General features: G+C 40.5%; 1 protein-coding gene across 45 annotated transcripts in view; it reads left to right on the forward strand.

Moving 5' to 3' along the window:
- The window catches only part of LOC117934721 (receptor-type tyrosine-protein phosphatase delta-like), a 362,606-nt gene that overhangs the window by 332,690 nt on the left and 15,215 nt on the right, over positions 1-14,701 (forward strand). For 19 of the 45 annotated variants that reach the window (XM_034856605.1, XM_034856650.1, XM_034856608.1 and 16 more), the window contains 8 exons: positions 1,112-1,205; positions 2,995-3,204; positions 4,208-4,368; positions 6,107-6,118; positions 7,105-7,217; positions 9,143-9,184; positions 9,705-9,802; positions 12,744-12,867. In XM_034856605.1, coding sequence (XP_034712496.1) covers positions 1,112-1,205; positions 2,995-3,204; positions 4,208-4,368; positions 6,107-6,118; positions 7,105-7,217; positions 9,143-9,184; positions 9,705-9,802; positions 12,744-12,867 — 854 coding nt within the window. The remainder of the gene's footprint in view (positions 1-1,111; positions 1,206-2,994; positions 3,205-4,207; positions 4,369-6,106; positions 6,119-7,104; positions 7,218-9,142; positions 9,185-9,704; positions 9,803-12,743; positions 12,868-14,701) is intronic. The other 26 variants (XM_034856639.1, XM_034856643.1, XM_034856641.1 and 23 more) reach the window with 5 other exon arrangements.

The following is a 14,701-nucleotide window of genomic DNA, read 5'->3' on the forward strand; positions in this document are numbered from 1 at the left end:
ATTCTGATTCTGCCCTATTTGTAATTGGCAATTTGCATGAAGCATAATACAATTTGACTGTATAGCTCTATTGTTGGATATGTGACATTACTATCTGTCCGTGGAACATTCTCTGCCCGTTGCTAATGTCCAAATTTACAGTGTATTATTTCTTACTGATGCATTATGAATAGAAATAAAGATAACTTGATTGCTGACCTGGTCACAGGTAATTCTTCCAAAACATAGTCATTTTTATTCATCCCTACATCATTACCCACTGTAGCGGCCCAACTGATTTAAGCACACTCCTTTGAGGCGTATATAGTCTCATATAGCCTTTCAACAAAGTCCAGGGTTGTCAGAAGGCCAAGGAGCACAGCCGATTGTAGACTGATGCTTCAAACCCATCTTTATTTTATTTTTTTATCATGCTGGATGCGCTTGGCCCTCGGTCTCCCGTGCCAGAGCTTAAGCTAATTAGTTTCCCATTAGCCTGCCACACTGCCTTCCTGGCTAACGTTAGCCAGTGCAGTGCCCGACCAGGAAGCCCAGAAACTCTGGCAGAGGCCATTATCTCTCCTGCCACACTCATAAAGGGATGAAAATCCCTCTAATTCTCTATCTTTTCTGCATTCGAAGAGGTCTCCTAATTAGCCCACGGGAGGGGGGGGGGGGGGGGGGGGGGGGGGGGGGGGGGGGGGGGGGGGGGGGGGGGGGGGGGGGGGGGGGAGATTAGTGACTATTCTCTCCGACCAATCAGTAGTCTGCAGGTTTTCACCTCACCTTTTGGTATCGCCTCGGCTAGCTTAGAACCTCGACTAAGGTGGTACTAAAAAGAAGTTCCTGTTAGCAGGTACCATGGACTTTTTTTCATAATGTAAAAACCAAAAAAGGTGAGTAGAGTCGAGTCGAGTCGAGCAGGTGCCATGTAATGGAAAAACATAGTACAGGGCGGCATGGTGGAAACTGGGCAGTGCTGTATTTGTTCATGTTGTCATACAGGAAACAGTGGTTGTTGACCTTGTTGCATTCCATACTACTGGTTAACTTGTGTCTTTTGAAATGTGGAAGTGATCACTGAGCATTGTCTAGATTATTAATTTACTGTACTTTACATTTTATTTTCCAGGGGATATTACATTGTGGTAGTGCCTCTGAAGAAGCAGCGCACCGGCAAGTTTTTCAAACCCTGGGACAATCCCGATGAGATGAATTTGGAAGAGGTAACTTTAAAGGCTGAGCTTGTTATGATGACTCAGGTTACCAGAAAAGTTAAAACATGACACAGAACATTATTTTACAATGATCTAGTTATTGTATACCACTTCTTAATATGGCCTACATAACTGTGTGTGCACATAGCACACATTTCCTTTCTCAAACCTGGAAATATAAGTTGAGGCCGTTAAGAGGGCCAGAAGAACGAGAGATGAGTCTTGCTGATTGACGCAAATAGCTGAAGAGAGCCCTGTTCATATGGAAATGAGAACATGAAGTAGCCATCAAGTGCACTGCAAACTCAACCCCCGTCTCCACCACCTCCTCTTTCTCTTTGTGTCTGTGGTAATTACCTGAAGAGCTGCATCAGGCCTGCATGTCTTTTCTCATTCCAGGCAAAGCTAGGCTACTGCGTATGCAAAAAAACAACTTTTAAAATGTCTTTCCGTGCATTGCAGCTATGATTAAATGTGTAAGCAAACACATTTATCACTATGTATTGTGAGCTGTGATTCCATTTGAGGCATTCCTTTATATGCAGTGTCAAACATCGAAAACTGTGGTTTTACACATTTAGTGGAAACCTCTAAAACACTCCCCTTCAGGTTTCAGAAATTCTTTGTGCATCAAATCCTCTGGCAAATTAGAACTTATATTGAAACTGAAAGTTTTAAGATATTTATTTCTCTTGGATAAGCATGACAATACATCACATGTCTAGGGGGCAATAAGAAAAGAACACACCATGTCTCATCTGGCATTGGCTTTAACAGCTCAGACCTACAGGCCCACGTCTATAGCCTTGACCGATTGCCCAGAAGTCGCCTCTCTGTCAGAATTTATTTGTTTGTCAATATTGGCACTCACCTTTTCACAACTTTTCCCAAGGGCAGCTAGATTTAGCCGTGTTGACAGGAGAGATGATTGAAGACATTATCGGGCAGCACCAACAGCCCCGCAGCCAAAACAGGGCACACACAACAACCCACACACTCTAATGTGAATGACAGGCGCACACTCAATCGAGCACACAAGTCAGAGATATGAAATCAGATGGCCAAACAACTATCCAGGCTTGATTAGCATAATTATGATCTACACTGGAAGTTCAAAGTCAGATGGAACAGACCTTTATGAAGGGCACACTTTGTGTGTTTCTTTCAGCCTATTAGAATTATATCTATATTATATCTATTATAATATATCTATCTATTATTGTCGGCTGAAAGAGCAATGGTGGTAGTTTGGCCCTACTATGAATTACTGTGAAGATTATGAATGTTGAAGAAAAAAAATATAAATATATTAAAGTGTTCCCATTTGTTGGGTAATCCCTGCCAGTACTTGTGTTTTAAGTTTGAAGATGACATTGTTATACTTGGCAAAACATAGTTTGAAGCCATTAGCTGATACATAATGTATTTCATCCTCACTTTGCATATCTATTCAATTTATTCTTGTTTGAGAAAAGAAATGAATTGGAAAATGAATAACAATGTTAATAAAATCCAACAAAAATAAATTAGTCCCTTTTTTTGTTTGAAGATGTTGGATAATCCTCAACTGTTTTATATGCTTAAAATCCACACAATCCTTTAATCTAATCACAATCTTTTGTAGTAAAAAACCCAACCAGATGAAATAAATCATTGATCTTTACTGTAATGTTCTGCCCATTGCAATCAGAACGAAATCTAGCTAGACAGATTTGGTTTGTGTAGATGTGTTTACACGTGTGCTGGAATGTGTCCCTACTACGTGATCCAACTGTCTGCCTGTTACTTCTCACTGTAGCTGCTGAAGGAGATAAACCAAACAAGCAGAGGCCTTCGGTTACGGAGGCAGGCAGAGCCCAAAGCCTATATCGCTGCCTACTTCAAAGACCTACCAAACGAGTTCACTCTTGGAGATGGCAAGACCTACAGAGGATTTGAAAACAAGCAACTCCAGAACGGCCAGGAGTACATCTTCTTTGTCCTTGCGGTTTTGGAGATGTCTGAAAACGTAAGTGTGCTCTCGCACACATGTAATGTCTCCATTTGCATCCATGTGTGTCTCAAATTACACTGTAGTTCAGCTGCAGACATGAGCTTGTTCGCCACTGGGATATCCCATGCTCGTGATCTCATGGTCTTTGTGCTATAAACTGTACATGGCAATAGACGGAAGGGGTCAAATCCACTGCATCTTGGCGGAGGGACGGAGTTTGCTTGATGTCAGGTGTGTTAGTCTGAGCTCTTGTGAGGCTTTGACTTAAAGACTGAAAGCTGCAGCTGGCCCAAGAAGCTGACCCTGACTGCTTTGGGGAGAGAAACCCCTTAAGACCTTAGCTGATGGCAAGAACACCTCGATAACAGGGCACCTCTTTAATTGCATCCTACGTTCGGTCCACCTTATCTGCGCTGCTGCAGCTAGTGTCTATGTGTCCGTGTGTCTGCCTGGACCGAGGACCCGAAAGCCGCATGATTAGGCAGCCGCAGGCGTGCTGATGGATTTCATGAGCTGCCCGCACTCTCTCTGCTAACCCTGAGTTCAGGTAGAGCGAAACGATAATGGCGAACGAAGGAAAATCTCTAATTTGCACACTGAAGCATATATTTTCATCCCACAAGACCTTTTTCTTTATCACCTCATAGGATGTAAAATAGTTCAATCAACGTTCCTCTATAGGAGAGATATTAAAGATAATTTTGATTGGTCAGCCTGCAGCTTAGCAGAAATTACACAGCAAAACTTTGAATTGGCTTTTAATTTGTATTGTTGGTCATGCGGTCTTTGTCAAAGTCTAGTTAGATATGCTCTGTAGTGAGGGTAAATTAATTGAAGTCTCCCGGTAGAGCTTTAAATACCTTGAGCTCAAATAAGATCTGGATCGACTGTATCCCTCAGCATTCATTTCTCCATCTTTATGCAACATTGTCGAGAATATGTCTTTCATAACCAGCAGATTATAGATAAATTATGGAGTAATGAGGAGTGATCAGTGATTTCTTTTTCCCCGGCTCAGATCATGTATGCCACGAGCCCGTACTCCGACCCAGTTGTGTCAGCCGACATTGACCCCCAGCCAATCATCGATGAGGAGGAAGGCCTCATCTGGGTGGTGGGCCCTGTGCTAGCTGTCGTCTTCATCATATGCATCGTTATTGCCATTCTCCTCTACAAAAGGTGAGGATATTAAATTATGATCAATTTAAAAGAATTGTCCCATCTGAGGGGTATCTCTGGAACAAATACCTTCTTTAGACTTTCTATGACCCCCACTCTAAATAGCACGCTCACACACTTTCATTTTCGGATGAGTAAATCCAAGCATACAGCTACCCAAACTTTTAAGCAATGAAATGCAGACACCCACAATCCTTCACACAGACACGTGCCTTGACTAAAAGTTAATCAGCCACATCCATCTACCCCCGCATGCACAAACACACCCACGTGCAACTGTGGAAAACACTTGCGGTAGTGCACTTTCACGCAGAATCAAAACAGCTTTCTTTGTCTGCAACCCCCTAGTGGGAGTGAGACCTCGTGCTGTCACTGGTGTTCAGTCAAGTGTAGGAGGGCAGAGCTTTGACTATCTGCTGTGTGTCACTGCATGTGTGTAGAGCTTTAGAGAGGCCCTGGGGCCTGGGCAAGCATGATGGCAAGCCCAACCCCTCTCCATTTTCCAACTACCCATTCCACATGGGAGACTAGCTCTAGATCCCGACTCTGGCCTTATGATGCCCTCCTGCTTTGACACACACGCGCGCCCACACACACACTTTTTCTGTCCTTCACTATCTTGTTACTTTTCACCTTTTACACAAGGCAATTTCCCTGCAGTGTTCATTCAATCAAATGTCCAGTCCTAAGCAGAATTTCACAGTAGTCCTCAAGAAGTAATTTTCCAAAGATTAGTAAGTGAAGAGTCAGCACAATATTATCAGTAACAGCACCAATACTGCAGACAAAAATACATGCCTAGTAGTGTAATTTAGAATGTAGAGCATGCAGCTTTATTCTCTTACAACGTATTGTCCTTGGATTCTACTTATATCAAGTTTTTGGTTCGGGTAATACAAAGGTGAACTGAAAGTGGACAAAGACGGTGTGTGTGGGTGGGTGGGGCTTCAGGGTGAGTTTGCATTTGTGGCCGGCAGATTTACTCATCGATTACCATGCCAGTGTCACCGCCATGTTAGGGAACATTCCGTGCTTTAACAGGAGATATTACTTTTGTCAAAATCAATTTTATGTTGGATTGCTCCTCCTCTGCAACACAACGGGAATAACAATGTGCAATATCAAGTCAGAGTCATCTGTGCACCTACACATTGAATTATTTAAGTCAAGTCATGAATGCTAGCAAACCAATTGATTTTCCTATGAAAAGCGCTTAAAAATAGCAACATGCAATGTAATGTCATTTACACTTAATATATACAAATGTATTTAAAATGATGATCTCATGTTCGCATTTCTAATACTACATCCACCAATCTTGAATATGCATAATTTCTGATTTCAATAAATGTAACAGTGGTAGGCTTATTTGCAGGAAAAGACAGACACAGCAATTAGGAGTCAAGAGATGACTTTTTATGCTTGAACAAGAAGCAATCAGCTGAAACTGCTTGAAATAGCATAGATATAATGTTCAATTTTTGGATGCACCTGGGAAACTGTAGTATTTGAGACAAAGAGCCCCAAGGCTGCATAATTAAGAGTGATCTCTGAAGTGAAGCATCACTAATCTTGCACGCACAGGAGAAATTGAGATATGATTTGTATCGTGTGTCTCTTATATAGTCAGTCATTCACCTATTCTAAAGAAACGTTTCTGGTATTCTCCATTATATAAAGCCAAAGGTCTTACCACCTAATGTGTCGCTATTTCTTTCCTTGCTGACCAATGGAGCAGCAAACCAGACAGGTAAGAGTGACAGAGAAGAAGAAGAAAACTAACTCCCTTTAAACTCCTTTTCTCCCTCGACTGTTCATTTTCTACGTAAACACATAGAAATTGGTCGGCCAATGGAGTTGATGTCATTCATGGAATCATGTGCTATGTGCTTTATTAAAATAGCATATGTTAAACGCAGCATATGTCAAACGTATTTATGAACGTTATTATTGCAACAGTATTTATACGACAGCTGTCAGTAGGCAATTACTGGGAAATCCAAGCACAAATGTTTTTACTTTTCACACTACTAATAAACTTTTAATTTATATCAAATATATCCTCCATATCCCCTTTCCTACAATGTCATTATCCATGTCAGTGACCAATGTTATGGGGATACTGATGAATTAAACCACATTGCTTTCTATGAAACGGACATACGGCATCTTGTCAGAGGATGATGATGCACACTTAAAATATATGAATAAGAGAATCTCTACATATATGAATCTTAAAATGTGCCTTGAAAATACAGAAATAAACCCCAAATAAAAGCGAGTGGAACAAACAAGTATACTCTACATTAGAGATTGCAGTAAAATAGTCCAGCAGTAAAAGATACCTTTGTGAAGCGTGTAGCTTTTTGTTTGCTTGTCTTGTGACTTTCTATACATTTAGAGGACCAGGTTACAATACATTGCCATCTAGACACCACCCATAACTGTGACTTCAAAATTCGAAAGAAAAGAGTTAATTGACACCAAATCTGACACCATCATTGAAAAGTGAACATTAGGCTTCACTAAAGGTAGCATTTACTGGTAAAGGGCTTTGTACTGGATTGCATTGTACTGTGCAGTGATGATGTTATTTAGTCCACCTACTGTAGCCCTTTGTATTGTAAGAATGCCGTCCTGTCACCTCCTTAATTACAGATTTGCCTGCATTATTTATGAGACCACGAGGCAAGCTTTAAGGTTTAAAAAAAATCCAATTTGCTGTTTGTTCTGCAGAAAAAGAGCAGAATCTGAAGCTAGGAAAGGCAGTCTCCCCAACAGCAAGGAAATACCCCTGCATCATCCCACCGACCCTGTTGAGCTTCGACGCCTCAACTTCCAAACGCCTGGTACGTATTTCAAATGATGCCAGGGACCTCCGTCTCATTCCCAGTGAATTTACAACTGAGTGTTCATTATGAGAAGGGATGCTTCTGACTGTGTGCTTAAAAGGCATAATTTAGATTCACAATTAACTCTATATCAAATGTTTCTCCATTTGAGACCACTGCTGACAGTAAAACCTAATACTATGACGTACCCATCATCTTTGCAGTGAGATTAGCACTACACAAGTGAGCAGTTTGCAGGTAGACAGTGGACAGGTGCTTAGAGAAGACACAGAGGGTCAAAAATGACAGTTTCCTCCCCGGAGACACCTCTCAGTGGAAAATTAAGTGGCAGAAATGCAAACTTGACAGTTTCATGGCAGCTGTCATCTTCCTCTGCACCTGGGTTATCCAGGTCATCAGGACTTGCCATGCTTACTCAGAATAGCGCAGCCTGGATGGTATCCCACTGCTAGGAGACAGGAGGCAGCATTGTGGAAGGTGAGGGCAAATAAAATATGTGTCATGGCTCTGTGTTCTCTTTGGTACGCTCAAGCTGTAAACACTATTGTTTACTCGCTCTGACCTTTAGTGCTGAGGTGAGGTGGTCAGTCGTCACGCCTTGGCTCAGTCGTGTGGCCCGTTTCTCGCCGGGGGGAAACAATGGGAGTCACAGGCCATTTATCACCTGGAAGGGAGGTATGCATCTTTGCCCCCGTCCTGACCGAGAGAGACACACTAAACTGCTGTTTTAGTTCCTCTGGCACCGACTGCCTTGGGGACAGGTGTGCAGAGACTGCCAATAATGTTATATCAAAGCCATATTTTGCGGTCAGCTATTATGAAAGGAAGATGAATTATCCCCGCAGGCTCATTTTTGAACATTTCTTTTTGCATATTTATTAAAGCTCTTCAATGATATTAGGACCATTACTGGCTGTTACATCCTGGCAGACGGGTATTTTTCTTTTTGGCTCAGAGTGATCTCAACCATCCTCCCACTATTTCACTCGCCTCTCAAGCCATCATATTTCCCCCCTCCCCCCAACAGCCCTCCGGAGAGCTGGTACCTTGGCTCTCTCGCTGCTCATAAAGGACCACTTTCTCTTCAAGTCCTAAAGCTCTTTTACATTAGACCACCTCACTCCTCTACTCTCTCCCACCCTTTCTTCCACCTCTTTACCCCTCAATGGACATTTTCATCTTAAGGATGCTCGATGTTTGAGCGACGGCGTGTTGGAAATGGTACTTTCATTGTCCCCCACTGGTGGAAATGGATTTTGAGTAGTGGGCTGCAATAGATCCACCCTTTACTGTCTTTCAGAGAGACCTGAGTGGGTGGGAAAACAAGGCATAGCTTCCATTAACTAATGGCCACTTGTGACCGCAACTAAAATGAAAATCTCAATGGAGAGTGAGAGACCGTCATCCAACTTGTGTGTCAAAATGGCACCTAAATTCTCAAGTTGCAGATCTTTAGTCACAGACTGGATTGCGACTGCATATATAAAAAGATGAAAATCCATATTGTTCAAACCCAATATAAGCTCTTAAATATGCTGATGACATACCTCACCTGCCATTCAACATTGTCAATTCTACATCGCCAAAGTCAAGTGAACTTAACTGCAGACTATGCAGGTAGTAGACTATGTTAGCATCCTCAGGTTAAAATGAATGTCAAATAATATTCTATGGTTGCTCGACTTTGATTTGTGCTGCTAGGATTTTTTACGCTCTCTTATTTCACTGAAATATGCATGGTGGCATAGCCAAGCTTCTAGCATGATGATTTGTATGTTACTAATGGATGTTCCATTTAGAATACACATAATCATTCAATTCACGTTTTAAATTTCTACCTTCTGTTTTTAAAGTAAAATAGTCATCACATAATGCTAATGACATCTGCAACCTGTTTAATTACGCCGCCATTTCCTTCACAGGTTCAGGTGCGTCCAGTCACCCCAGTAACCTCCATTTGTCAAGTTAGTTGGTCTCGATTATGTATTTAACATGATTTGTTTTGTTAGCTTTAATTCACTTCTTTTCCTTTTTTTTCTGCGTAGTCTTGTATTCCCATCCCCATCTAATCCATCTGGTGTCACTGCGATGTCATCAAAGGTGGCGGAGTTTGAAATGACAGCCTGAAACTATGTCATCGCTCAAAGCAGACATCAACATCTAGCCTAACATTTTGGATGTTTGTTTGCGTCAGTGTCTTTCTGTCATGCTAACTATCCACCGCAGCTTTCTGTGTGAATAACGTTTTTCTCCCTCAATAGTGGGGCAAGTGTGCTCGATGACTTCTCATTGGCTTCTGTGTCCATATTCTCTTTATGAGCATGGCCACTGCTTTGAGTGAACAAACTAGCCTAACAAGATCCACTCTTCCATTCCCCCTGTTAAACACACATGCTGCTTATCTAATGATTCACTGTTGGCTTGTGCTTGGGTGATGCCCGCTTACAAGACTGGTGACTGAATTTCAGTCCCTCTGATTGACAGGTATGGCGAGCCATCCTCCAATCCCAATTATGGACTTGGCAGATCATCAGGAGCGCCTGAAAGCCAACGACAACCTCAAGTTTTCACAGGAATATGAGGTAAGTGAGAGCAAAGTCCCAGTGATTGATTCAGCATTGCTGCCACTATTAGTGTGGTGGGTAAGAAAGCCCCAGTCATTTCAGCTAACACCCTCACATTTAATGGTATATTCCTGGGTGCCTTAGTTCTATTATTGCACACCCATGCCAACCACAAAGCAGTTCAAGCAGGATGACAATTGGTGGATGATGAGCTCCCACTGGTGTTAGTTAGGAACTACTTTCATGAGAAACAATCTTCACCAGTGAACAAAAATCAGCATGCCTTTTTCACAGCAGGCATTTTGTCATATCAGGAAACACTCAGGTGTAGTTAATACAGTAACATTAATAATGGCTGCACTCCATTTCCAGTTCCAGGGTTATTGTGCCTGCTGGCTCACTACTGACTTACAGTTGAATGGAGAAGAGGCTATTAATGGAGAAAACAACATACTATATACTGTACGCACAGTATAACACATATACATAAGGGTATTAAGTAGTGCTTGTCATTGGGAAGCTATGCTAATGGGAGAGATAATGCACAAATAAACCCTAGAGATTTCAAAGGCTACAGTTTACTGACACTTGTCCAGTCAGTTAATCATGTCTACACTTTAGCTGGAGTCTCACTCTCAAATGTATGGTCACCATCAGAATAAAAATACATCTTGGAACAAAGGTGATAGTTATATTTAAGTATCGTGTGATTAGACCTTCAAACGTAAAAGTCCTTCAAATTGAAGTGCCCTCAAAATCATGTAGGCTGTAGTCAGACAATGCAAGTGTCTGACTACGTGAGATATGTGAGATAGGAATAGTCACCCTTTTTCTGTCAATTTCTTTCTGCAGGTCCCGCAACAGCCCCAAAATTCATGAGGTCACCATATGGGTGGCTGCCAAGCTGGCCAATCATTACTGCAGCTTAAGTACACTGAATTCCAATTTTGTAGTGCTTATTTGAGAGCAGTGGAAAGCAATTTTGCGAGGACAATGAAATAAAGATTATTATTATGAGGAATGTTGCGGCCCACTGTTTCAACATATTTTGATAAAATCAGGCTTAGCCAGTGGTTTATCCCTTGCATATTGCTGCTTTAAGTGATTTCTGCAGATATACCTTGGCACTGAAAGGTATTATGGAATTCACATTGAGCTCATATGCTCTCAACTACCTCTTAATGTATTTGCTTATGGATCATACTAGTATTATAAAGTTTTAGCTTCAACAAAAATAATTAAGCTAATCTTTATGCATTTCTCCCATGCATGTAAACCAAAGTAAAAAGTCATAGAAGTATAAATATATATTCAGATCTGTCTAGATTATAAGCAAGGTCAGTGCAGTAATGTGGCTTCCAGTTGCACTGGGTTTCTTCTGTCAGTGGAGATTATCTCATAAAAGCAGTCTGTAGTCATTAAAAACACAGGCACAATATTTTCCCTGTAATGTGAAATGGAATGCCATTTTCATGTCATTGTGTTTTCCCTTTGTGATATTATATTTTATATCTCATTTATCGGTGATAAGGGAGCATTATCAACATCTGCTTTACAAAGCTGAAAGAAGGCTTGGATAGCAAATTCTGTTGAAGTAGTCTCAAGTGTAGTATTTTAGTATATGCCGTAAAAAATCTTTCTAATCAAATGAGAAAAGCTGATGGAACACAAGCTCTTCCTTTGTGACCAATGCAGAATGTATCTTTTTGTAAATCTAATCAGTCATACGTAGCGGCTATTTCATGACAAAAACAACACGTTCAGTTTTTTTTTTTTTAAGTGAAGTATCCACTTTTTAAGTCAAAGTTCCACCTCAAAAACTCTCTTCCAATTTTAATTTAAGCTTTGCAGACAAAAAAAGTGGCAACTTAGATTTCAGTGTGTGCTGACACCCCATTTTCAACAAGATACAAGAGGCTAGAGTAGATACTATTCAAATTAACTGAGAAGAAAAAAAGTCTAGCTTAGACTATTCAACTAAAACCAGCTTTCAGTCTGAGAACAATAATTTCCCTCAACCACAGTTATAATTTATTTCAAGAGCTTCCATGTTTGGTGTGTAGAAAGAGGACACCCACGATTATTATAGCTTGATCAGTATGCATCACTGACAAGGCAAGGGATGCCAACAAGTTGGTGCAAATTTTTTTACCTTGAAAATGCTATGTATCACTCAATTGGCATAGTCATTTAAAATAGCCAGTCTTAAACAGTTTCTGACCTTAATGGTAAACAGTATTCATGCAAGACAAACTCTTCCATGCACTACAGAGCTAAAGATAAATCACCATTCATCAATATATTACAAACTGTATGCTTACTGTTTTGCACACATGATGAAGCCAAACAGCAGCACAGAAAATCAATGGTATGCATGACATTAACAGAATAAATAACATAATTTATATCTTCAGCCATATATGTCATCAGTTGCTTGTTTTATGTGTTATGCGTTTGACCATGTAAAGTTGAACAGTATGTTTATCTCGTTTTAATTTGGTTGCTTGTTCCATGTGTCATGTGTTTGACTATGTAAAGTTGTACAGTATGTTCCTATTTATTTCTGTAGCCTCTTGGCCAGGTCATGTTTGTAAATGAGAAGTGGTTCTCAAACAGTTTACCTGGATAAATAAAGGTTAAATAAAATATATATCATCAGTGTAGGGACATGCAAAATTAGACGGGGAGACAAAAAAGCCACACTGGAGAGACAAGATGGAAATCATCGTAGCCTTGGCAAACAAGGGCCTGGTAAAGGACAACAAGGCCTTTCAAGTTCCAAGCGCACTCTTAGAATGATCTAAACATTATGAAAAGCATTTTCATTTGCAATGGCTCTGTAGTGAAAGGCATATTTCTTACACAAACATCTCTTGGGCAATTGCCATAGAGATGAATTCAATGAAAGAAATATTATATAACAATCTACTGTAATAACAAATGTTCTTGTGCTTTACAGTCCATTGACCCTGGCCAGCAGTTCACATGGGAGCACTCCAACCTGGAGGTCAACAAACCAAAGAACAGATATGCCAACGTGATTGCATATGACCACTCCAGAGTCTTGCTCTCTGCTATCGATGGTATGCCGCCCACAAACACCTTCCCCCCAACTGCTGCATCGATTCTACAGCCAGTGCAATTGTGTCTTTTAGAGCTCAGGAGCGCAACCACACTGTAGTTTTACATTATATATCCCACACAAGCACGTCAGACTACTTATTTCCTGTAATGCCTCAGGTGCTTGCAAAGAAAGACATCTTTAGAAACTGGCAACTTTCTCTTAAAATGCTAAAGCAAGCAATCAAGTTAGATTGAACAATCATCTGTAGTATTAGATACAAGTTTTACCAGCATCTTTTTCTCTGACTTTATGCCAGGGGATTATTCTATAATGGCTCAGACTTAAATATGGTATGAAGCATTGGGCTTTGGGGTTTCTTGAGTAATTTATACATTGAAACCTGAACAGTGAGTACACTGGAAGATAATTAGACAGCATAGCACATTATGATAAATTCCATTATTTGTTTGTGGGTATGCGTTTGTTCAAAGAAACGGAACATAGATATGTGTTTGCTACTGGGTTTAAACTGACAAAAGTCACAGCAACACAGAAGTTAAAGTGCTAAGACATAGGTCAAAGTGACACAATCGACAAGTCGTCTCTAGCAACATTTTATAGACAGGACCTCCTCAAGATGTGGTTGCACATTTCCCTTGAGCCCATCACAACCCAGACTTGAACCAGTCCATTACGTCTTTGGCACGTTCAAAAAGTGTTGCTCTGTACAGTACTGCTTCTAAGGAATAAAAGGCAATTTTGATATTGCTAGTAAAGTGCGGGCATCTTCACTAGTTTATTGGATTAAACAAATTCACACACACACACACATCTATTATTTAACCATTTCCATTGAGCTGTTCTGAGGGTGGGCGAAGGAAAATAAACACGGCAAATTGCTATTGTGACAAAAACAGATAGATAAAGGCTCAAAGAGCCTTTTTGCAGTCTCTCAGAAGCAACACACAGCTTGAATGTTGATAGAACTCCATTAGCCAGGCGTATAAACACATCTGCACAACCACATTGGAGCCTTTGTGAGTCTGAGTAGTTTTCAGCCAGGGGGACATGAGGGACTTCCTCTTTTCCTTCTAAAGCTTAAAGCCTCTTGGCAAGCGATGCATCTATTGTTTACTTTGATTGAGTTCTTTGAATAAAAAGGGATTTGGGATTTAACATCAGAATGTGAAGACAGCTACTATAAGAATTTATCGATGTGGGGATGGATGAGCATGATGCGCGAGTCCATTTGTGGACTTTAATATTATTGACATCACTGAAACTGGTTTCTAAAGTTAATCCCTAAAACTTGGCCAACCCTTCATTTGCCAAAATTGTACAGTTTCTATTTCTATTAGTATGTTTCGGTTTTTGTTAGCATGATACTTGCAAATGCCATGTCCCCTCCCAATTCCATCAATTTGAGGTTTTCTTTTTTGGACATTAAACTTATGTTAGTGCTCAATCTTTTTGTCATTGGTCTATGTTTAGTGGTGTTCTGGGATAAGACAATTCAGTAATCTAAGAAAGTGTGTAGTCATCCGCTCGCAAATACACATAACCTTAATGTGAATGCTATTACTACTACTAAGAATTACTAAACACTGAAAACATCTGTATTCATTTTCTTTGCTCTTTATGTGGTGTACTGAACAACGCTGTAGCAATGTTTATTTCTCAATAAGCATATTGACAGAGCAAAATGGTAGAATTTATACAAATCCTGAGTGACAGAAAGCACAAAGGCAAAATCCATTTGCAAATGTGCATTAACCAACAGCCTCGTTCTCATTAAACCCCAGTAATGTCTCTTTTTGCTTGTGCTTTTCAACTTGAAAACACACTGGGCTTAA

This window comes from Etheostoma cragini, chromosome 19, assembly GCF_013103735.1.
Source record: "Etheostoma cragini isolate CJK2018 chromosome 19, CSU_Ecrag_1.0, whole genome shotgun sequence".
NCBI lineage: Eukaryota > Metazoa > Chordata > Actinopteri > Perciformes > Percidae > Etheostoma > Etheostoma cragini.